Source organism: Lissotriton helveticus, chromosome 8 (genome assembly GCF_964261635.1).
Source record: "Lissotriton helveticus chromosome 8, aLisHel1.1, whole genome shotgun sequence".
Classification (NCBI taxonomy): Eukaryota; Metazoa; Chordata; class Amphibia; order Caudata; family Salamandridae; genus Lissotriton; species Lissotriton helveticus.
Genome location: NC_136069.1, coordinates 1,559,734,071 through 1,559,759,909, shown reverse-complemented (window position 1 = coordinate 1,559,759,909; position 25,839 = coordinate 1,559,734,071). Strand labels below are relative to the sequence as shown.

The 25,839-nt window shown below is 47.3% G+C and overlaps 1 protein-coding gene across 1 annotated transcript in view; it reads right to left on the bottom strand.

Annotated features, from left to right (window-relative positions):
- The window catches only part of DNAJB13 (DnaJ heat shock protein family (Hsp40) member B13), a 76,217-nt gene that overhangs the window by 33,835 nt on the left and 16,543 nt on the right, over positions 1-25,839 (bottom strand). Inside the window, exons 2-5 of the mRNA XM_078656248.1 lie at positions 22,669-22,772; positions 18,711-18,872; positions 3,049-3,206; positions 2,029-2,142 (exon numbers count right to left, since the gene is read on the bottom strand). Of these exons, the coding sequence (XP_078512374.1) occupies positions 2,029-2,142; positions 3,049-3,206; positions 18,711-18,872; positions 22,669-22,772 (538 nt within the window). The remainder of the gene's footprint in view (positions 1-2,028; positions 2,143-3,048; positions 3,207-18,710; positions 18,873-22,668; positions 22,773-25,839) is intronic.

The following is a 25,839-nucleotide window of genomic DNA, read 5'->3' as shown; positions in this document are numbered from 1 at the left end:
CTGCTTATGTTTTTATAGAATTTTATGTATAGGGTATACTTTTAAGGTTGTAACTAACCAAATAAAGTTTTCTTACTGACTGACTGACTGACTGAGCTCAACCCTTAGTTTTCAAACCCTCTTGTAAAACCCCTCATCCTTGGTACACTCCTGGCCCCCCTCAATCTCACCCAGAGCTAATTAGGGTCTAAACCCCTCATATAATGATCATTCTCCCCTGATGACTTGGTGTAAGATGGCCACCCTAGACTCTTGCCTTTCCACTTAGTTAGGCATGGTTTACTCTTTCTGTTTTCTTTTACTCAGTCAGCTTCCTGTTTCTTGGAATCCAGTCCTGAAAATACCCCGTTGTGTATTTTTACTCTTGTTTGGTCCCTTTTTTGTTTCTTACATCCTTTTCCCACTATCCCTGTTTGTGTAGTTTCTGAGGATCACACACACTATCAGCGAGATAGTTAGTCTATGTCTATCAATGGTCTGTTTTGTTCCTGCATGCTGTTTATGCAGTTCACTTTTTTATTGGTTCCTATAGTGGGTATTTTTCTTCTCTCTGGGTTTGCCACTGCATACATTACCCAATTCTTGTCCAGTCTTCAGATCCCAGTCAAATCCAGCCCTCAGAACTAACCAATTCCTCTTCAGTCTACTCTAGTCTTCAGTCCTTACTCTTTCAGGCTATATGCTACAATCCCTCCTCCAAAATTACCTTGTCCCTAACAACCTCTCCAATATTAGCTGACCTTAGAATGGCCTGGAACTTGTCATACCAGCCTGGCTATCTCCCACCAAGATGCATCTGTGTGACAAGATTGGTTAGTAATAATTACTGCTCTTAAGTCCTCAACAAGAATGAACCTCACTTGCCAATCTTTTTCTACCAACTTTTACATTTGTTTTTATTTACCACTTACCGATCTAAACTCTTGCAGTTGTAATGTAACATTTGTACCGATGATATGACAACCACGTAGAGTAATGTGTTGTAAGAACCAGCTTCATGGTATTATGTCACTACATGCAGCTACGTCAAGTTACCATTACTTCAAAAGTACCTCTACTGAGAATAACGCTACTGAGTATAAGTTAAGTACTAACCTACATCTAACCCTAAAACCTAACCTTAGCACATACCTAATGCAAACTCTAAACCTAAACCCTACCCTACCCTACCGAAAGCCCTAACAGCTAGATCTAAGGTCTTCAAACTGGGGGGGGAGGGGCAGGCCCCCCTTGGGAGCCTTAAATGATCCATGGGGAGGTGCCAGGCTGTAGCAAAGACAAGCATCATGCTGATAACAGTGCTTTGCTTTCATGAAAACAAACGTGCAACAGTAAGCTGCTCTGTAATGGGCATTCACTAACATTCATATCCAGGCTTGGAGTAGGTGTCAAAGGGTATGAGAGGGTATGAGACTCCAAATATACCTCAAACCTCCCCCCCATATTTCTGATAATCGCACTGTGGATAGGTTTACCCTTTAGGAAGACCTGGCTGACCAGAATAGGATGTTTGGCAATCATGTATTTGATTACATTTATAAAACGGATAACAGAACTTAACTGCAATAATTAAATATGTTTAGACATTTAAATATTGGCAATTTTATAGAATAATTGTGAAAAACATTTACATTATAGAAGGCTCTGGTTATTAGTGGCACTGAAAGGCAACAAATAGGACCTGTGATGTGTGTTGTTGATTGCACTGCCCATCATTTCTCAATATTACTTTAAACGCAATAATTAAAAAAAACAATTCTGGAGTTTTATATAGCACAAACTTGACCAGAGGTATCAGAGCGCTTTACATAGCACCAGTAGCATTACATGAGGACACATTCATTTTGTTAGGCACAGGGAGATTAAGTGATTTTCCCAGAATCACAGGATGTTGTGTGTCCCTGCCCAGACTCAAACCCGGTTCCCCAGCGTCGAGGACGACCACTCTAGCCGTAAGGCCACATCCTCTCCTCAATATGATGGCTCTGTGCTAGCGGCAATACCTTTGCTGGCCTCATAAGACTTTACCTGGTCCCCTTCTTCTGGGAAAGTAATTCTGGTTCCTTGCTTCCAACCAGGGTGAACATCGATGGATAAGATTTTGTCTCGGATGCCAGATGTGTGTCTGTCCTCGTTCATCACCTGAAATTTTAGCACATCTGTTACACTTTGCTCACAGTGCTTTACAGATTCTCAATATACATCTTTTGGTTTACAGAAGATAACACTTCTGATGAGTCAGTCCCAATCTGCTGCCTTTATTACAAGGACAGACAGTGTTTTTATTAATGGTTAGACATTTCCTTGACACTTGAGCTATGCACATCTCACATCATGTACACCCAAAACATACCTGTTTTGTGGTCACAGTTCCATTGTGACTCTGGGAATCAAGTAGCTGGATTACTAAAGCCCACAGCATGTTTTATATCAATGAGGCCCATCTTAACCCTCCATTACCTTATTATTAAATTCATTTAGAACATTTAATAAATGATCATAATAATAATAATAATAATACTGAAGCTTATAGAGCGGGACAGCTACCCCAAACAGGAGTGTCCCGGCGCTGAGACATCCAGTGAAATTGCGTTAGAGAGGGTAGCAGACTTAACAGCCCAATATTAATCTGCCCTAAAGAGCCAAGCCTTCAAGGCATTTCTGAAACATGTTTCTGAAACTGCCTGCCGGAGGGAACCTGGTAGAGCGTTCCACAGTGAAGCAGTTCTGACCGTGAACACTCTACCGCCCACGTGTGATTTCGCAAAGCGTGGGGTGCGCAGCAATTTATGAGAATTATATCGCAGCGCACGATTTTGCTTATAGAGACACAGTCTAAATGGCACTTTATACAGTGTAGTGTTAAAGTTTCACAGGGTTGCGTATAAATGGCATCCTTATCTTTCACCTCCCTGGTACTCAAGGTGTGCCTTTCCTCTAATTCAGAAGGATGGTTCACAGGTGTCTGGATGTGAATCAGTGTCCTGTGTCCCATTGTGCATTGGCATGCACAGGTGTTGTGCTGTCTCACCAACCATATATGCTTACCCTGCGAGAGATTTTGATCTTTTTCGTGCAACCGTAAAACAAGTCTTCCAAGGATAGATAGAGGTCTCGCTCAATGGGTGGGTCTTGCTTCTTCACTCCTCTGCCTCGGAGTCCGCCAAATCCCTTGTTGACTTCAGAGCCATCTTGATTGTAAAACTCTGAAGAATTAAAAGTTTAAATAATTGTAACACTTTAACACCTTCATTGAAAGTATAAGCAGAATTCAAATACTATTCTCTACGTGTTATGATCACATCCTTCTGATAGATATAACAGCCTATGCCGCCAAGAACACCGTCTTGAACTAAAATAGCTATTTGTTCATCTGTCTCTCAAATTAAAATATAACCCCAGTGTAAATAATTCAGTGCTCTGTTGTTACTCACTCACTAGTTCCACAACACCACTTACCTTGCCTTCTACATCTCTCAGTGTCCTCCATAAATACTTCTGTCATCTGGGAGGACTTCACAACCGTATATGGGTGATCTGAACCCCAACATCTATGGAGCCAACGGATGAGCTAAATACGACAGAATTCTTGAACTACAGGCAAAGCTTCAAGAGCACTGTAACGAAATATAATGGCCCTCTTTCCAATTATTCCCATTCCGGGCGCACACTGGAGTTTGCCCACAAACAGGAACTCCAAGTTGGGCGCAGGTAAAACCTAGCAGAAAAGATTTGCCAGAGAACACTGTGAAATTCCAGCGTGAGCACCTTTGAACAGGGGAAAATCTGGAAGTTATTCCAAATTCCAAGGTCATTAATTATTTCTTATTTTCCTCCGATAGGGAGTTGTAACATAAGAGGTTGATTAATGACCATTATGCACACACAGTGAACACTGAACCAGATCACGCACATAAATATGGACAGAGAGAACATGTACAGTTAAGAGCCCTGAAGAAGTTCTGATCAAACGAAACACGTTGGATATAGTACGTGATAATTGTACAGGCTACACACTAGCTTTATTACAAATTAACTATAAATAAAGGAACTGTCTCATAACAACATCGAATCATCATGTATTCTGTTTTGTCTCCAATTAGAAGGACTTGATTATTACACAAATAACTTGGATTCTTCCTGTTGGATTTAGCTACTTTTCAATTTAAGTGACCAACAAGAGTGCAGAGTCTTATTGTACAATTTGTAGGTGGAAGTCAACCTTTGGTTGTCTCCGAATAGGGGATTGGGGTGGTTGATCCCTTTTTAAACTTGGGACCTGTAATGAAATGTTGGGAGGTTTGCATTTTTATTGGCAACAGTGATCTGTGCGGCCATTTGTAAGTGTCTCAGCTGCTATATGTATGTTTTTAATTTCATTATGTGTTTGTTTCTGCTTTCCGTTGACATTGTTCCTATGTGTAAGTATCACATTAACAAAATAGTTTGTCCTTACGTGGCCCACATCAACAAAACTTGTAAGTTGCATTAAGCATGCCAAAAACAACACAGCACAACTTAGCATATACTGGCATTTTACTTCTTTTTATGTTTGTGTGACTACAATAGTAGATATAAATATGTGGCACACCCTTCATTTTCCATTGGTAGGTATACAAAGTGAACCATCTTCTTAAAAATGCACAGCAAATGACTTTAGCATTTTTTCCACAAAGCACAGATGTGAAAGAGGGAAAAGGTTGGGATTAAGCAGACAACAGTGTAAAAGTGATGAAGGCTGACATATAAACATGGTGTGCAATACAGCCCTCTTCCTTTGTGCGATAATAATTCTACCTTTTGGCATAAAATGTGAGTGATGGCAGTAGAGGGTAACCTGTGTGGCAGCCGATGAGGTGACACGAGTAGACATGGCCGCTTAGGAGATCAAGCACTGTCCTTCTGTCTGACTATCTGCGGACATGCTTCTCAGCAGGGAGTATTAGAAGTGTCAGTGACACCAAAGTCCTCCCGCATCCGGTATACAGACATCACTTCCTTAGCATTGTCACTTCAGATTAACATGTTATGTTATGTGTATTTGTAAAGCGCGGGGGCGTGGTTTAGGCGCCGACCGGGATGGCTGCGTGAGCGAGTTGCTCCGCGCCGAGTCCCGTCTTTCTCCTGGAATAGCTGGCCCCGCGCTACCTGGCAGCTGGAACTGTGCTTCGGCGGGGTCCCTGAACTAACGGGGAGCGTCTGACCCCCGTCGGCACCCTGGGCGCGGCAGGTGGACGGACCTGGCATCCTGATCGGTGCGGCCGGAGGACAAAGCCAAGATGGCGGCGCCAAGTGAGCGAGCGCTCGGAGAGCGGCGCGCTGTGGGGTGCTGAGCGATCTGAGGCGCCTGGGGGCATTTGAGTAGCGGTGCGCTGGTGGGGGATCCCAGGAAGCGGGACCGGAGCACCGGAGAAGGACGGCGGCGCTGCCTTGGCGCGAGCGGCGCCCCTCCCCCACCTGCTCGCCCGGACGGCAGGAGAGTGAAGCCCTCACTCGCGCTGCCCCGGTGGCGGCGCTGCTGACGACTGTGGCCGACCCATCCCTGGGGATATTGACGCAGAGGCCGCCGGGACACGGAGGAGGACGGCGAGTTGGCTGTGTGCTGAGGGGGCAGCTGCCCAGAGCGAGTGGACGCCCGGTTGGCCGCAGGAGGGGGTGAGGCAGTGTGTGGACCCCGCAGTGCGCTGACGCAGCGCGGATTGGTGCCGCCGGGGGCGGGGGGCTCAAATTGCCCGGTGGGGCGACCCCTGACTATCGGTCTTCCGTGGAGGCTCACACCCCTGGCCCCTGCCCTTTGGTGACGCACTGAGGATATCGGTGGGGCTGCGTGGAGTCCGTTCTTGAGCTGGTGGTTGGCGACGGAGCGCAGGGGATGGACCATTGGCGCCGTCTGGAGACCGGGGAGCTGCGCACCTTGTGATCTGCCATTGGACTGTGCCAGGTGGCCCTGGGAGCGGGAAGCACGGAAGGACGGCAGCAGCCGACCGTCATTAAAAGAGGCTTGGGTGGCACGTTTCCCGTCGTCAAGATGGCCGCGCAGGGGGCTGGCCTCGCTGCGCCTCATGAGCGAGGTGACAGGACGACCGGGGCCGCGGATGGCGATGTCCCAACGGAACCCTCGCCGCAGGAGATGCGGCTGAACCTCCGTCTTGATGCCATTCTGGCCGCGATCACTACCACCAAGGATGAGCTGCACCAGGATATTGCGCAGGTGGCGTCCGGGCTTGGCTTGCTGAGAGCGGACCACGCCAAGCTATCTGACCGTGTGAAATCCAATGAACAACTGCTCCAGGAGCTGAAACCGGCGGTGGTCACGGCGGAGCACAAACTTGATGATGTTATCCACCGACTGGCGATTCTGGAGCGTCGAGCAGAGGACGCGGAAGGACGCAACCGCCGGAACAACGTGAGGGTGGTGGGGCTTCCAGAGAAAATTGAGAAGGATGATGCGGTGGCCTACTTGGAGGACTGGTTCCGCACGGTGGTGGCGCCGGAGGGCCTCTCCCCCTTCTTCTCCCTGGAGAGAGCGCACAGGGTGCCCGCGAGGCCTCCCCTGAAGGGCCGACCGCCTCGACCGATGGTGGCCAGACTGCTGCACTACAAGGATCGGGATCTGCTGATCCAAAGGGCGAGAGATCATGGGCCCTTCCGAGTGGACAACAGCAAGGTGACAATATTTCCGGGCTATACGCAGGAGGTGCAGCGGAGCAGGGCGTCTTTTCTGTCGGTAAAGAAAGAGCTGAGAGAGGAAGGGATTCCATACTCCTTGCTTTTTCCAGCCAAGCTGCGGATCATTGTTGATGACAGAGCTCACTTTTTCCAAACACCCGATGAAGCATGGTCCTGGCTGGAACTGTATCGTGCAGGGACGGATCGAGCACACAGGCCCGCCAGGGATCGCGAGCAGCCGGTCAGGGTCAGGAAGTCGCAGCGCATCCGCTCCCGGAATAGGCGCCAACGGGCCGAGCGAGAGGCGCAAATACTGGCCGATAGACAGAGTGCGCTGGAGGCCACGGCGTCCATCACGGGCTCGCAGCGGGATGACGCCTCCAGAGGTTCGGCTTCAGAGGGTGAAGGTGTGAAGTCCGGTGATGAAGGCTCGGAGGTGGGGGGAGCTCAGGGGCCGGAGGTTACCCCACAAACATCAGATGGTATCTTTAATGGCTGAAGCTCGTGGCCGCTGAACTTCTGTCAGGTCTGGACGCTCCTGACTTCTATTGGACTGCCAGGTATGGGGCTGCACTAGCAGTATGGGGCTGTGGGCGCGGGGTGGCTGCTCTGTCGTCCTGGTTCGGGGCTCCATTGTCCTCATTAGACCCTTAAGGTCTTCTGTGGTGTCGACCACAGATTAGTGTGATGTGTTGGGTGTTTGAGGTTTGGAACGGGGCTGAAGCTGGGTTATTAGGCCCTGTCCTGGGGAGGGGGGGGATGGGAGTTACGGGGTTTGTGTTGGAGGGATTGTACAATTGCTGCGATGCGGGTCACATTTATTGGCGTGCGCCACTGTTGGGATTGATGCTCTATGGGGACGTTACCTAATTTGAAATGTGTCACATGGAATGTCCGGGGTATTCGAACTATGGTTAAGCGCCACAAGGTACATGCATACTTGGTGAGGCGGGGCGTTCAGATAGCGATGCTTCAGGAGACTCACTTGACACAGCAGGAATGTGGGGCTTTACAGAGGAGGTGGCGGGGTCAGGTGTTTGGCACGACTTACTCAGCGTTTGCCAGAGGGGTATTAATATGGATCAGAGCGGGCACGCCATTCCAAGTCACGAGTCAGAGGATAGATCCGGAGGGTCGCTATGTGGTGGTGGAAGGACGGCTGTGTGGTAGGGAAGTGGTGCTGTGTAACATCTATGCCCCCAACGCTGATCAAGCACATTTCTTTGAGGGTTTGTCGCGCTCACTAGCGTATTATTTGGCGGGCCCTGTATTGCTGGCGGGGGATTTTAACTCCATTTCAGATGTGCTGCTGGACAGGTCACACCCGCCTTTGGTAGACTCCCCAGTGCGCAGACTTGCGACCCACAGGCGGGACTGGCAGGAGAGGTGGGGCTTGGTGGATGTATGGAGGGCGCAGCACCCCGAAACTCGAGATTATTCCTACTTCTCAGCATTGCATGATCTGCATGTTAGACTGGATTCGGTGCTGTGTTGCGAATCTCTAGCGCAGGTGGTGGTTCACTCTGAATATTTGTCTAGAACCATTTCGGACCATAACCCACTGCTGATTTCTGTGCAATGGCAGCTGGCGAGATCGGCGGTCCCCACGTGGAGACTTCGTCCGGAGACGCTGGAGGATCCGGCGTTCTGTGACACGGTCCGACAGGGTATAGACGAATACTTCACGGTCAATGCTGGGTCGACAGCGACTAGAGCGAATGAATGGGATGCGATGAAAGTGGTGGTGAGGGGGGTGTGTATGGGGCGGTTTCTGACTGTGAGAGGAACAGTGCTGAATGACCTCGCGAAGGCGGAGGAAGTGCTGAGAGGGGTGGAACGGCTGCGACCCGAGCAATCGGAGCTGCAAGACAGCTTGTTGCGTGCTAAAGAGGCGGTGGCAACTGAAACGGAGAGACTGCGGTGCTATGATTATAAGTTGTATGCGGTGAAAGTGCATGAGGAGCGAGATAAAGTGGGCACGCTCCTTGCAAAGTTGGCTGATCCGAACCCTAGAGGTTGTCCGGTTATGAGTGTGCGACAGGAGGATGGGGAAGTGGTTTATTCGCAGTCAGCGGTCCTGGGGCGCTTTCAGTCCTACTACGCGGGTCTGTACACCAGCCACCTCGAAGTGGACGCCGCGGACATTGGCGATTATTTAGATCAGATCCCTTTGCCGGTACTGGATGAGGAGGATGCCCGGGATCTGGGGGGCCCTGTCACCCTAGCGGAAATCAGAGGGGCGATTTGTCATATGGCGCGGAACAAAACCCCTGGGGTGGATGGGTTGCCGATCGAGTTCTACGTCAAATTTATGGAAGTGCTGGCACCCAGACTGCAGGTTGTATATGCGGAGGCGAAACAATTGGGGCGGTTGCCTGACTCTATGACGGAGGCGCTGGTTGTGCCCCTGCTGAAGCCGGGCAGGGATGCTTTAGATGTTTCTTCTTTTCGTCCGTTGTCTATGCTGACTGTAGATTATAAGATTTTGAGCCGAATCCTAGCTACCCGGCTCCTACCACTGATGACCTCTTTGGTGCATAGGGATCAAGCGGGATTCATCCCCTCTAGGAGCACTTCGATGAATATCCGTCGGCTGATTGGGGTCATTGATAGTGCTGCCATGGCGGATCCAGGCCCGGTAGTGTTGACGGTTGATATTGAAAAGGCGTTTGATAGCTTGGAATGGGATTTTTTAGATGGCGTGCTGTTGAAGTTCGGGGTTGGGGAGGGGTTCCGGGGCTGGACAAAAGTGCTCTATTCCTCGGCTAAGGCGCGGGTGCGACTGGGGACCTTGGTCTCCTCGGTTTATCCGGTCTGCAGGGGCACGAGGCAAGGCTGCTCGCTATCTCCTCTGCTCTTTGCTCTAGCGGTGGAACCACTGGCGGCGCAGGCGAGAACGGGAGTGGTTTTCGACGGGATAGCGCAGGGACTTGACTCGCATTATATTTCGTTGTATGCCGACGACTTGTTACTGTACCTGGCGGACTCTGGAAGGGCTCTTGAAGGCGCGGTGGACATGTTGGGCAGGTTCGGGAGGCTCTCAGGCCTCAGGGTGAACTGGACTAAGACATGTGTGTTTCCGCTGCGGAAGACCACGCTCTGCCCGCAGCTCACGAGGCCGGTAGTGTGGGAACCCTCTTGTTTTGTTTACTTAGGAGTGCGCATCTACCATGACGCGGCGGACCTCCTTGAGGGGAATGTGGGGCGCTGTATTAGGGCGCTGAGAGGCAGTATGGACTTCTGGGCCTCTCTCCCGCTGTCTGTACTGGGCCGTGTGGCGCTGTTGAAAATGGTGGCACTCCCGAGGCTCCTCTACTATTTTAGAACGCTGCCGGTGTGGATCCCGCAGGGTATCTTTCGGGAGCTGAAGATGTTGGTGACTGGCTTTCTCTGGGGCCACGGTCGCAGGCGGGTGGCATTGACCACCCTGATGAGACCCAAGTGTGAGGGAGGGATGGCCGTCCCCGACTATGAGTTATACTATCTGGCAGCGCAGCTCCAGGTCCTGACGCAGAACGTGGCCAGAGAGTTCAGGGGGCCTGAAGATGGCCGGGGGGTCGGCATTCAGAGGCATGTCTTGTCGTCTATCGTGATGCAACAGAGACTGGCCAGTAGGGACCTCACGATGGAGGAATGGACGCTCAGATTGTGTTGGAACAGGCACCTGAAGAGGGCTGGGAAGCGCCGGCCATACGCACCGGAGATTCCGCTGGGAATGCTCACTGCCTTACCGCATGGAGGTGATTGGTCCCAATTGTTAGAATGGGAGGACCTGGGTTTGCAGATGGTAGGAGACCTTTATGTGGACGGGACGCTGGCCCCGTTCCAAACCTTACAAGAGCAATTCGGCCTACCGAGTGGTACCTTCCTGTTGCATGCGGCGGTTGTCGCGGCCCTGCAGAGGCATTGGGGGGGTGGATTGGCTGAGCCGGAGGTGACGACGGTGTGCCAATATGTAGTGATGGCAGCGGGCACCGTGAAGGCGGTGACCTGCCTCCACAATAGGATGTTAAATGATGGTCTGGCCCCGTTGGTTGAGCTGAAGTCGCGTTGGGAGACCAGCGTCGGTAGACAGATCCCGGACTCTGTATGGGGTCAGGTCCTACACAGGACCTGGAAAGGGACGAGGAATGCGAGATTCCAACAGGTGCATTATTTTGTGCTCCATAGGGCATATTTGACCCCGGAGAGGTTACGGCGACACTTCCAGGTGCTTGATGCCATGTGCCCGCGATGTCTAGAACCTGAGGTGGATCTTGACCACATGCTGTGGGGTTGCCCGTCATTGGGGGACTACTGGTCTGAGGTGGGGGACCTCTTGCATGCTGTTACGGATCGGGAGGTAGACTTTGACATGGCCGCATGCCTGCTTCTTTGGTTCCCGCATACCAAAAAGACCAAGGTTACGAGCAAATTCATTGGGTTGGGACTGATACTGGCACAGCGTGAAATCACTTGGCACTGGAAGTCTAAAGAGGGGCCGTCTGTACAGAGGTGGAGGAATGAATTGGTGAAGGGTCGAGCTGTGAGAGTGTGTTACGAATGCGCCAGGCGACTAGAACTGGCAACGAGAAGAGCTTGGAACTGGCACGGTCCTGGGAGCTGGTGGTGCAGGCATTAAGGGACTACATAACCGAAGGCGAGGACACTGATCAGTAATGTCCAGGGATTCCGTGTGGCTACTTGCTTGTCAAGGCTTCCTGATATTTGTCACCCGAGAGCAGGAGGGGGATGGTGGAACCCGCATTAGCAGCAGTTGAGGGGGGGGCACTGGAGAGGAGTCGTTGGAGGGGGTGGTTTGCCGGCTAGCGGCAGCCTCCCGGAACCGGGTGGCCCGGGATGGTACTCGTGATGCTTTAGTGACATGACATTGGAGTGGCCTAGGATCAGATGGAGAGAGTGGGTTGGTTGTTCTGGGATAAAAGCAGAAACGAAGTGTTACACTTGCCCTGTGTCCCGAATAGGGCGTGCACCGAGGTACCTCCAGTGAACTGACTCGTTGAAGCGCCGCCCAGCCTCCGGGATGTGGGCCAATCGGCTGTGTATTGTATTATTATTGCACTGTATGATGGGTGCCGTTGGTGTATGGGTTGGTTTGTTGGATGTTTTTATTCCTGATTCTGCAATAAAAATATATTTCCAAAAGAAATGTGTATTTGTAAAGCGCACTATCGCCCGCGAGGGTATACTGGTATGAAGCAGGTGTCTGTGGGCGCCTAGCACTGCCTATGGTGGGTGGGTTAATTGAAAAGCCAGGTCTTTAACTTCTTGCAGAATTCAAGAAGAGAGGAGGAGGCTCTGATGTGAAGTGGGAGGCCGTTCCATGCTTTAGGAGCGAAGTAAGAGAACACCTCTCCTCTTATCTGGTTCTGTGTATGCCTGGGATGTGTGCAAGTGCTGAGTCTTGCGGAACATGGGGCTCAGTAGCCACCTTTTCTGTCCCATTGTACAGATCACAAGATATGGGTATATGGATAGTGGTATTCTTCCAAGGAGCCACCCCGCTCCACTTCAGCTTTGCACCTACGATACCTATGATAAGGAAAATCTATCATGGAGGTAGATCATTTGCCTTCCAGGTAGCGAAGGCCAGGGTCAGTCTCCTCGTGCAAATGAGACGCCTTTCTAATTTTCTGGTGTTAGGGGAATAGTTAGAGACCTGGCTCTTCAAGCAGTAAGGGAGTATTCACCCTAAGGGATATATGTCAATCAGTAGCACTAGAATAGCTTCAGGTAACCGTACTCTTGATAAATCCCTCAAATAAATAAATAAACAAATGGGCACAAAGGTGAGGGGTATGCGTGATGTTCAGCATTATATTGCAGGAGCTGTGGCACCTTGGTGGTAATCTCCTGTTACGCCTCAGTTCATGAACGGATATGTTCTTCCCTCAGAAATATTTAGGTAACTTGAATGACCCTCGGAGTGGAGGTGAATGTTAGTATATTTAGGTATTGAGGAGGTCCACAGGTACTATCCTATACTAAGGCTTAAGTCTTTCTTTCTACAGAGTCTGATGTATGCCAAGTGTGTGAATGTTGGGTGTATGTTGATGCATGAATGCCCTCTGCATATTGTGTTAGGACCTAGGCTGTACGGTATAAATGGTTATATTACTCTGGGGTCTCGCCATAGGCAAACTTCATAGGTGGTCCATGAGATTTACAGGCCTACACTAGGTATTTCATGAGCCTCTGAAATCACTCATACTAGGTCATGAAGCCCGGACACCCACTTCTCAGAATAGGAGACTGAGTTGAGGTGAAAACCCTCAGGTGGCATGGACATTGTGAAGCATGAAACCCAGTTTGGAGGAGCTGGAAGCCTCTATTTTGAGAAGTTGAGTGGGTACTCTGTTTGGACCACCACAGTCCTTTGATAACTCACAGGTTTGAAGGACAAAAGGATTCCCCCATAGTTAGGTTTACCAAGGGATGAACCAGGCACTGAGGTCCATCACCATCCAGGATACAAACCTCACTTCCTTGGCACTTCTGCTTCAGGTGACCATGAGGCACAGTAAGCACTTTTTCTGCACCAGCATAAGTGTGTATAGTGGCTAGCCCTCTTCACCTGTTTTCTCGAGAACTGGGGATCATAGTTCTCAATGAAACCCCTTAAAAGGAAGGGAGTGGGGGTAGATGAAGCTGGCAGAGTATGGATCTCCATGGCTTCTTGGCTGTCTGGTAATATTTAAGACACGCCATGTAGGGTAGCTGTGACATCTTAGATGTCATGTTAGCAGATTCTTTGTTTTGCTGCATGATCCCCCAGAAAGGTGGTGTGAAGGAGATCCAAGGTGGCTTTGTGTGGGTTTCAGACGCCCTGGACCCCACCGGGCCACCTGGGCAGTGCTGATCCCATATGTTGTGGATTGGAGAGGGTCCTTCATGTGTAAATGCACTGACTTCTTCCAGGCCTTAAGGTAGCATTGGTGCAGGGAAGAAAAGAACATGGGGCCTACTCATGGTGAGGCTTTTAACCATGCTTTGTTCCATCCACTTTCCATTCCTTGCCTGGGAGTTCCTTCTGTACATTATGCAGCACACATTAGTACACCCATTCATGCCTCGCCCAAAAATAATTTTGTGAACTCCTGCACTGGCACAAATGAACTGTTTATGGTTGGACATGGCTTTGTGAACCAGGCCTCATAATGTTACACATGCTGGCCAGATGTTTGTGGCAGAGATGAGGAAGGTCCTGGGCAGGCAGATGATGCTTGTGTCTTAAAGTTGAGCCTCATATGACTAAACCTTTCATTTGGGTGACTAAGCAAAAGTTGGGCCTAATGTATGGTGCTTTGTTAATATATATGACTCGAAGGTGAGCTACAGAGCTTATGGCTTAGATCTGAAACCCCTTTGAGCTCCACGTCCCCTTTTGTCATGGGGCCTGATGCGAGAGGAGCACTAGGAGCACTGACAAGGCGGACAGTCACTTTGCCCATATTTATTATACCCGCTACTGTCATTTTTTCCAGAGATTTATAGGTTTTTGCTTGGTACTGGTGGTACAGTTATGTGACCTTTTTGTGTTGGGTCATACTTTCTGTGTGGTGCTGTTCCTTTGTAAGGGATCCGTGAAAAAAAGAAAAGGTGGGGGTGTGCTGATTGTGAAGGTAGTGGTAAGTTGGACTCAGTACTATTGTGGTAGAGCAGATGTACTGATGTGCAGGTAGGGGAGTTGAGTGTAAGCCACTAGTGCTATGAGTGGATGAAGTGCGCGCGAGGGCCCAGTGTGTCTAACTACCCCCTGTGTGCATGTGGAGCTGCAGAGGACGGCATTGACTTGCTCATTATGTCTCTCAGGGTCATTCTTTAATGTCAGCCTGGGAGTAACTCACATATTGGCAATTATGATACTCTAACATTTTGTTGCGCAGTTATGTTACCTTAGAAAATACGCATAATCAACAAGGACATGTTTGCCCCGGGTAAACTATAGAATCAGACATGAACTCAATTCTGTTTGGGAGTAGGAACAGCTCAAAACACCAGACTACAGGCTCACCATCATCCCATTAGGTCAGTCACAATTGGGGACACATACCCTCCACAGATACCATTGTAAGTTTTACTCTCTATGGTTCCTATGGGTGGAAAGGAACAACGTCAGCACCTCATATTAAGGACAGGCAGGAACATGGGGAGTGACAAATAGGCATGGGGGTCAATGCTTTATCAGAGTAGGTAAGTATTTATATTACATGGAAATTGCATAATGTACAGTAATGAGTGCTGATGTGAAACATTGTGTGTGTTTGCGCGTACATGTGCGTATGCCTGTGTTCATACATGGGTACGTGTGATGCATATCCTTGGGTCGAGATTACTTCGCCAAGGCTCATTTCCCCGCACTCAACAGCGCCGCCGTTACTAGGCGCTGGGAAGCCCTTAGCAACTTGACGCCATCTTGGGCAGGGAAGGTTGGCGGTAGAGATCTTCGCCCCTCCCACCCTCCTCCCACTCCCTTCCAAACATGGATATCAACAACAGACCCTCCCGGCCGCGCGCCAAAGGCGAGCCCGTCTGCGCCCGTCCGCGCCTGGCCCGGGCCGAGGGCCACCCCCCCTGGTCTTGTCCCCCTACCCCCTCGAGGTCTCTACACGGCATCCAAGCTCTTACAATTGCGTCCCCCTGTTCTCAAATCCTGCTGCATATTCGATCCAGGTCTTCTTGCTGGAAACCACGCCTTATCATGTTCAGGCTGCAAAGCCTCCATATCCAGCATTTTGAAAGCCCCTTCGTCTAATAACTCCAACTCCCTTAAATCCTATTCTCTTGCCCTCACAAATGTCCGCTCGCTCGGAAAACACCGACAGGACATTTTTGATCTCATTGAGGACAAAAAATTGGACCTGCTTTTCATGACTGAAAACTGGATGGACAGCTCTTCCGAACCAGATTTAGCCATTGGTGTTCCTAAAGGCTTTTCCACTTATAGATTAGATAGACAGAGGAAAAAGGGGGGTGGAATTGCCATTATTGCTCGGGACGCCTATTTGGTGAGAACTACTATGATCACGCTCCCCTCCTGCGAAGCCCTCCAATTTTCAATAAAGCTCACCCCCTCCTATACGTTCAAGGGTTTGCTCATTTATCGTCCACCGGGGCCCAGGTCTGAATTTATCTCTGACTCCAGGTCCACCTTGGAAGTGTTCGCCCTTGATAATTCCCTCACCATCCTGGGTGATTTTAATTTTCACTTCGACAAACCAGAGGATCCAGACACAGCTGCTCGCTCAGCTGATATGTCTAATTTTGGTCTACGTAGTCTGGTGAACTCACCCACCCACCAAGGGGGCCATACACTGGATAACATCTTCACTAACTTAGAAGGCCTACAAGTGACCCAAACTCTTCCTCTAACCTGGACAGACCACCATGCCATTCTGGCATCTCTTGCTATTTATGATCCTGTTGCCACTGGTTCCCGCCCCAAGTCCCGCCAGTCTTATCTCGCGTGGGGTGACATAGATAATGCTAGGTTGGAATCACGCCTCACAAACTCAATGCCTCCTCTCTCATCTGACCCCAATATCGCGACCACACAATTCAATAAGTGGGTAGATTCTGCGACTACGGATTTGGTACAAGTTAAACAACTTTCCGGCAAAAGATCCGTTCCATCGGCCCCGTGGTACTCGGAGGCATTACGTAGCCAGAAACAACTGTGCAGGAATAAAGAAAGGCACTGGCGCAAGGACTATTCAGAATTAGCCAAAACCAAGTACAAAGAAACGGTGGCTAAATACAAAACTCTTATCAGCGAGGCTAAGAAAATATATTATTGCAAGAGAATTGAAAAAGCTAAAAATTCTAACAAAACTTTGTATGCTACCACCAAGCAGTTGGCAGGATACTCCCCCAATTTAACTCCTTCTCCCTCTCAAATGCTCTGTGACGCCCTAGCCAACTTCTTCTTTAGCAAGGTAGACGACATCTATCGGGCCTTTGCCAACATTCCTCACACACCCACTAATTCATTCGTCTCTTTCTCTGGCCCCGTCCTCCCGCAGTTTGTAGATATCTCTTGCTCTCAGGTGCGGAACATCATCTCCCTCATCAAGTCAGGCTCTGCCTTGGATCCCTGCCCCTTAAAAGTCTTGCTTCCCGTTATTGAAGTAGTTCTGCCATCCATCACGGCAATCTGTAACTCTATGTTCAGCACAGGCATATACCCGGATGTTTTAAAAAAAACCCTTATCAAACCACTCCTCAAGAAACCTAATCTTAACAAAGAAGATTTAAAAAGCTATCGCCCTATTGCCTGTCTCCCTGCCCTGGCAAAAATTGTCGAAAAAGCTTTGTATCTTCAATTATCAGCTTTCATCGAGGAACACAAACTACTCGATGAATCCCAGTTCGGCTTCCGGCAATACCGCGGAACAGAGACGGCCCTGGTTAAAGCGGCGGATGATATAAGATCCATTCGCGAGGCAGGGGGCACAGCAGTTCTAATACTGCTCGATCTGTCGGCAGCTTTCGACACGGTCGATCATACCATCTTGATCGACCGTGTCGAGGCCATAGGAATCCAACACAATGCAAAGAAACTCTTGGCTTCTTTTCTGTCGGACAGAACTCAGGTGGTTACCATCGGACCGTTCCAATCATCTTCTATGTCTCTGCCATGCGGAGTCCCTCAAGGCTGATCCCTTAGTCCGACTTTTTTTAACATTTATGTGTCGGACCTTGCCAACGTTATTCGTGCACATGGGATGAGCCTGACCTCCTACGCAGACGACACCCAGCTGGTCCTTGCCGTAGGAAGGGATGACTACAAAACAGCCAATGCTTTTAATCTGGGTATGCAGGCTATAGGGAACTGGATGGCGGCCAATTGTCTGAAATTAAATTCAAACAAATCTGAAGTAGTCATTTTTGGTCATCTGACCCCAGAATGGTCGTCCCTCTGGTGGCCCCTATCACTGGGCACCCCGCCGAACCCAGTCAGCAAGGTGAGGAACCTGGGAGTTATGTTCGACAATCATCTTACCTTTCTCCCCCATGCCAATCAGATCACCTCCTCTGCCTTTCACAAACTACGTTTGATAAAAAAAATTCTCCCATTCCTTCCAGACTCAGCCGCCAAAACCCTGGTTAGTGACTTGGTACTGTCCACATTAGACTATTGCAATGCCCTCTTTCTAAATGCTCAAGAAAGAGTTCTAAATAAAATGCAGTCTATTCAAAATGCCGCTGCTAGGTTACTAGGAAAAATTCCCAAACATCACTCTGTGTCAGAAACCATCAGGAATCTTCACTGGCTCCCGATTAGAAATACAGTCAAATTCAAAACGCTTTGCATCGTGTACAAGGCTCTGCGAAACATAGGTCCAGCTTTTTTCACCAGAAATCTTATTCCCTACTGTCCCCTCAGAACCCTACGCTCCTCCAGCCTACAAGAACTTGTTGTACCTCGTACGAAAACTGTCTCATGGGGTGATAGAAGATTTCTAGTCTCCGCACCTAAGCTCTGGAACACTCTGCCGCTATCGATTAGAACAAGCGATACCCTGTGGTCCTTTCGAAAGCATCTTAAGACCTGGCTTTTTAATCTTTGATCTTGAAATACCCTCTCGGGTTGAAACTCTGCAGATACTTAGCGCCGAGATGCCTTCGGGCCTTTGCATGCGCTTTACAAAAGTTTAAAATAAATAAATAAATGCACTTCAAGTTTCTTCTCAAACATTTAGCAGCCAGAATAAAGAAAGGTAGATTAGCTATCAAACATTGCCAAGGGAGGGATTAATTACTGGAACCAAGGTAGGTGGTTTTATAAGACCTCTTGGTACCTCAAATAATGCTGAGTGGTCAGAAGCCCAATATTTTCTCTATAGTACGGTACCCTGATGCCCCCTTAAACTGACTTCTCACAATCCTGTATATTCACCGGAGCGTATAGAATGATATCGTATTGATTTGACCAATAAATGTTACTGATTGATTTTACCTCTTGGTTGCTCGGTAAATCCGGTTGAAAGGTTTCATTTTTCCAAACACAAAAGAAAAGTAGAAGATAATATACAACTTACCAGCAAATGGATTATCTCCTCCAAAGAACTCTTGGAAGACTTTGTCTGCATTTCCATGAAACACGTATCCAGAAACCCAGGCACCTTCTCCACCAAATTCAGGGGGTATTCCTCCCTTCAGCCCTTCCTCTGCAAATTTATCGTAAGTTGCCTTTTTTCTGGCTGCGGAAAAAGAATCTGGGATGAAACCATTTCTCTTCATTTAGATTGGTAGCAAGAACACAGATTATACATGTGCATGGTGGTCACACTGTGCCTACATGATGAGTGGTAAAAAGCCTATATCAAAATACTGAAGCTACATTTTATGATCTAGGAAGTGGCAGCAGATACCCGTTCTAAAGCCAGGAAGCCTTGTAACCTGCACACCCGATGTGAATCTAAAGTACACGTTCTTCTTGGTTCAATCTTATATTCAGGGTGAATCGTGCTTCAGGGATAAACCCACTAGTTATGACCGATGGATGCAATCGATGAGAAATACTTTTCGCCAAATTGGTGTGTTGTATGCTTCATGGAAATGACTGGGGGACTCCTATCTAGGATACAACTGAGCACTCGTCTATGATACCCACTGTCCCCTCTGCTATTTCTTCTGGCTCTTTCTTCCGCTGTTGGCGTTGATCCATCAGCCTGTATCTATCCATGGGATAGACAAGCAGTCGGGTCACATTAAAGCGTTTTTATATGCTGATGATATAAATATTGTCCAACTCTGGCTTTTCCATACCTGAGGTGATATTGCTAATCTATGCTTTCTTCAGGGTTCTGGATATAGAATCAACTGGGGTAAGTGGGAGGCCTTGTCTATGACACAATCTAACACCAAGGCTTACATTTATGTTTTCAACATGTAATGAATGCCAATGTGGCTCAAACACTTGGAGAAAAAAGTGAAAGATAATCTGCTCCCGTTGATGGTCACATCTTGATTTCTCCCATTGTTGGAGGGTATGAATGAGCTTTTACCGCCCCCAAGTTAAGGTATATTTCTGCAATGTTACAAGTCTCACTCCCTAAAAAATCATTGGCCCAAGTCAACTCTGACATTAGGTCCAATGTGTAGAGTGGGAAGAAACCAAGATTGATATCAGCAAAGCTGTAAGCCGCATACTGCGTCTAGTGGGCTTAGACTACCTCACATGGCATCATATTTTGTGGCTTTTCATTTCTCACAACGCTTGAACATAAACTACTCATATGCCCTCACTGTGTATCCCCGGTATATGTTCATGATAAAGTGCCACCCTCCACACACACCTGATTATGCAATCCATGTTTCTTGATTGGAACAGCATAGGGTGCACCACTTTCTGAATAGTAAAGCGCCCATATGGCTGATGCCTAGAAAACCGCAGAGAACCCGGTTTGGGTGGAACACCAGCTAGCGAAGCAAGAATTCAGGTTTTCCACAGAAGGCCTAACTTGGAGTACGCCGGCACCAGGACACTGCTGGTAACACTGTCATCCCCAGAAATGGGCAATGAAATTATCCAGGGTTGAAGCCGGCAAACTAGTTAAACAGTATGATAGAGTAAGTATTCCCGCAATCTAGTAATATTTAGAGTAGTCTCCTTATGACCAGGTCTCCATGCAATACTCTTGCCAGGAACCAGCCAATGTTGGCCTAGGTCCATTACTCCTCACATACCAAGATAGTAAAAGAACGTGAGCATGAACGCCGTGAGCATCGAACAGCTACACCTGGTATCCTGCTGGCTCCTTTTTATTGACTCCCTAAATTATAAGCACTGCTGACTCCAAACAGAGAGACACAAAAGAAAAGCAGAGGCTGGTACAGCCAGATGAATATCCTCCAGCAGAAAGGACCCACAGTGCAAGTGATAGCACCTCTAATGCTTTCTGTCCCAGGGAGTCCGCAAATGCTGTTCTTCAGAATCTTCTGTGACAGTTTGTATGCGCAGCCTGCCATTTGTATGGGGAGGATGACCCCATGGCTGCTTCATTAAAGCCCTAAGGACCCATTATAGGCTTTCCCACTCTTGCCTCCATGTCCCTTTTAAAAAATGTGGCTTCCAATCCATATCCAAAGGTTACTGCAAGGTTCCTGGCTTTTAGTTATATTTAACTTAGAGAATGACTCTCTTTTTTGTCAACAGCTGCAGACTTTGGTCCAGACACAATAGGACTAAGAGGTCTGTCTCCTCAATAAATGTTTTTTGTACTACTGCCATGGCACTGAGTGGGACAGAATCAACACAATTTCACAAATTTCCACAGTTCTGCTTGTATTCATATGAACACAGCCATATTCTGTTAATATGCATATGTTAAATATTGTGTGGAAGGTGCAGAAGTGTAAGGAATATTCCATAGGATACTTTTTGTTAATCTCATCCAGTCAAATACTAGGCTTCTGGGTGGGTTTTCTGAACCCACCGTCAGATGTACCACTAGCAACAGGTCCACCATCTTTGACCAACAGACGCATTTCGGAAGCTACCGTACTGGTATTACTAGAGTACACAATTTGCCGCTGGTACAGCTTTTCAGCATTATATTTGTAGTCTATAGGTAACTTTCTAAATGGTTCTGAGGTTCTGATCACAGATGGTGGTTTAAGTGGTAAGAGAACATATGATATTTGTCGTGTAAATGGACATGTTCCAATCTCTGGTGAATGAGTTGCTTTCAATGAGTTGTGGGTGAATGTTCTTGGTGTTTGATGTGTGAGACCGGAGGGGTGTACCAGTCGCATACATATATTTTAGGAGAGTGTGCATGCCCCTAGCAGAAATATGTGTGCTTAAGACAGCTGGTGACAGCAGTTCTGTTATGTTGTTTGATAGTCAGTGATGTGTTAAGGTGGAGAATGATGTTGTGAGCAGTGACACCAGACTGTAGGTCCTTCAGTGCGGTGCTGGACTGGACGTGTGCGCAGTGCTCTGTTAGCCTGTCCTGTTGAGAGCCTTTGCCCGTACCAGAGAGCATCTTGGGAAGCGGATGTAAAGCTGGAGGTCAGTCAAGCAAAGTCATGCAGCACACAGGGATAACTGCACTGATTATTCAGATAAACTCTTTGTGTAGCAGGGAACTGTACTTTTGGTGGGGGCTACAACTAAACAGTAATTGGCCGTGTAGCAGCCCAGTAGGTGCTATATGTCTTTGGCTAAGTAAATAAGTGGTGTAACGGAAGTTGGAACCAGTGGTGGGATTATAACCCAATTCGCGTAACCTTTTCTATGAGTAAAATGTACTCCTGACGTAAGTGTTGCCTACAGGAAACATCCTTTACCGCGCAGTCACAGCAACAACTTGCCTTTACAACACAGTCACTACCCCAACTGCGACATTACCACACGTTACTTTAGCACGCAAGTAATTACAACAACTTGCTGTAGGGGGTGCGTTGTTGGACTGGTGTTGGATTTTTAAATCCAACACCTCTCTACTGTTTTTTTAACTCTTTTTATTGTTACAATTTGCACACACTTGATTATTACAGCAATCGACATCATTACATCACATCACATCCAGTGCACCGATATCCTCTACCGACACAGTTTATGCATTTGGCTTATTACAATGTGTTATTCCCTCCTACTTGTTTCTCTGCCTAGGGGTCTTATAATTCTCAGGTGCAATTGAGGCACATATCTGTCCCCTGTGTATATTCCACTTGCTCCAGCTTTGTTCCCACTTCTTGGGCACCTTCTCTACTTTGGCATAGACTGGATTTGGAATAGTAATTTATACTATTCCAAAGTCCAGCGCGCCCTAAAGTAAGTCGTTGTAACGACTTGCGTGGTTAAGTAACTCATGGTAACGTCTCAGTCGGGGTACTGGCTGCGTTGTAAAGGCATGCAGGATAAATACATGCGGGTTCCATCATAGAACCATTACTTCCTCCTAAATATGACCCTGATACTCTAACACACCTCCAGCATTTGTGTGAACAAACTACCAAAAGTCTAAACAAGAAGGCGGTCCGACTTACGATCGCTGAGTACGTCGTAGGCTTCCGCAATGTGCTTAAATTTCTGCGGTGCTCCCGGCTCTTTATTTTTGAATGGATGGTACTTCAGGGCAAGCTTACGATACCTGCAAGGTGGAAATGTTGTTAAATACATGTTCATACGTTTTTATATGTACGTACATTATGCATTGTTAACACAAGGTCACCAATTCCACCTTTACAACTGGGTGTAAAAAAGATATACTTTAGCGTGACTAGCTAAGGCGGTGAGAAGTGTTTGAGGGTACCAAGGTGTTAATCCCCTCCCCCCCAATCAGCAGGAAACAAAGTAAAAAGTTGTCTGATGTCACGTGGAGGATACACGGGCAGTAGGAGTTATCTTTAAAAGGAGGACCACCACTTCTCTGTATTCTAACAGAGACATTTCAAAGAGATTTGGTACTGTGCTCAAAAGGCGGAAAATGTTCCACTGGTAAAAGTTACTACCCCTTAAATTTCGTTTTTTTAAAAATGTGTACACATAAAAAGTAAACATAATTTACTAAGTTTAATTTCAAGCTTCAGGCATTTGTAATTCCTGGTACAAAACATGCATTTTCAAATGAAATTAATTTTAATGAATGTATTCGAACTCAACCTTTTTTGTATCACTTTTGCATTTCTGTTGTTATCAACATTCATTTCAGGCAGAGGTCCACATTTTAATGGTGCATTCCTTCTTCTTTGAAAGAAGAAGGCATTTTTAACCCCTAAGTCAATGGTAGTTTCTGGTGATGTCGTGAACCATATCTCTACATTCTGCTTTTATCAGGTGGCAGTTGTCACCAACCCAGACCAGGTGGGGTTGTCAGTTTCATGGGATTATTCTTTGATTTGAAGAAGGGCTGCTTCTGTGAAAGAATGAATGGATAGCAGGATCCGCTAAAGAACTCATTATCTGAATAGGATCAGAAAGCCAGACATAATGTTCTCCGCTAGACTTTAAGACGTTTAGAGGGAAGAAAGGAATCCATGTTATTTTATAGTATCACATTTGGTATTTCTGAGCCGCGTACTACGCTTACCTGGTGAGGCAGCAAAGCACTTTATGGGGAGTAGCACACTACTTAAGAACCGAAAGTTAGTGGTTAATTTTGTGGGTTTTGGTTAGTCGATTTATTCTAGTCTTCCTAGTAGAAACACTTCCATGCTTTACCCCAGTTTGTGGTGAGTCAGAGGCAATTAGATGTGATTATTGGAGGGTGGTTGGGACAGGGGTATGTTAGTTCATTTGCACATGGTCTTGTTTTTCAGTAGGGACTAAGTGGTTACTATGAACCACCTGGTCAGCAACTTCTGATTGCACTTTTGTAGTCACTGAAGGAAATAGAACAGGTGTGTTGTAGTTGTTCTCTGACTGTAATACCACAGCATAAATATATACGCAGACAAAACAGTGAATATGTAATATGAAGGGTAAGCTGATTCTTCCTGGCGTAATATCCACCTACCCGATGCAGCTTATGTTTCGACAGACACCTGAAAAATTTATTTAAAGGGTCAATTTCAGGGGCTTGTAGACTGGGCCCACCTCATCACTACTTCCTCTGCATAGACACGCCTGGTATCATTAGTTTTTGTAATCGATGTACAGAATCAGAGGAACTTTGTAAGGATACTCTAATGTTCGCTGAAAGGGCCTTGATCTGCTCTGCCAAGACCTTGTCAGCCGGCACTTTAGGAAATGTTCGAGTTTATTACATGAATCCCTCAAAATCATTTTGGAAAAAAGTGAAGTCTTGAATGAACATTATCTCTCGCTGAGCCCTCTCTTTGCCTCATCGCATTTTTCTCTCTTGCTCACATTTTTGTTCCCCACCTACTCTCTCTCACTACCTAATAACTCCATTTACCTCACCAAGAGTTTACTATCTCACCTCCCCTTTCTCTCATTCTACCTTTGTTCTCTTTCCTGCACCTTTAGAAACATCTTACTCCTTTCCCTTTAAACACACACATACACACACACTTACTCTCTCTGTCTCTCCCTTCTCCATTTCAACTCACCTCTCAACCTCAGCAATCTCTCTCAGCCTCATTCTTTTTAGATCTCTACCTCAACATATCTTACTTTCACGAATCTCTCCCTCTAAACATTCCGTCTCTTCTCTATCTCTCAACTTCCTCTTTTCACTCCACACTACATTCCTCTTTCTAACCTTCACGCTTCTTCCAACCTTTCTTCTCCACCTACACTCTTTATCCGACCCATTTTCTATACCTCTTCTAACTTACATCTCTTTGTTCTCCCTCAAGTCTTACTGTCTACCTCTACCTCTCACTGCCTTCACCTCTGTAGGAAACATGCCTTTTTTGCATGGTTACCCTAGATTACTCACCTTTTTCTGCACCCTATTTATGCTGACCTTATAACTGTGCACGCGTTACCCCTGCTAAACAGGAGTAAAGTGCTTGTGTACCCCCTTTAAACAAGGTTAAACTAACTTATTCATGATAGGCACATTTAAATTGCCTGTAAGTCTCTAGTACAGTGATACTCAAAGTAAGGCCCGGGGGCAGCATGCGACCCTCCTGACCTATAGATGTGACTCCCTGGTCAACAGCAGTTCTGGGCTGCTGTTTACTCAAATCATCAGCCCTAACATTAAACAAATGTTAAATAAAGGGGCAAGCAGTTGTTTTCAGGTTAGTTGCAGGTATAGGAAGAAAGTAACTAAGGTTTCATGCATCAATTAACTTTAGGAACACTTTAATTGTTATAGACAAGCTGTCCAACCTATGAAAATATGATAAAGCTCTTTCAAAATTCCAAAAGTGTATTTCATGAACATGCAGCTCACCTTAGTACACCAGATTATGTCAGTGCATTGAGAAGTGTTTTTTTAAGAAATGGTTTTCAAACATGAAATTAAGAAACATTCATGCTTCCTTACACCCAAAGTGACAAAATCGCATTGGTGAACTACGAGGCTAGTTACTTCTTATGTGCACTCTTTGGGTGGCCTTGGTTGTTATTATTCATGGACAACATTATAGTTTATTAAATCAAACACAGGAGAAGGTTTCATACAGCGCACATCCTAAAGTCACGCAGTCCTGGAATTTCAAGGTCCTCTTATATGTGATGATGAAGAAAAAGGAGGAAAGTGAAATAAAACAATTACCTAGAACCGCACAAAGTGAGGAAGCTGG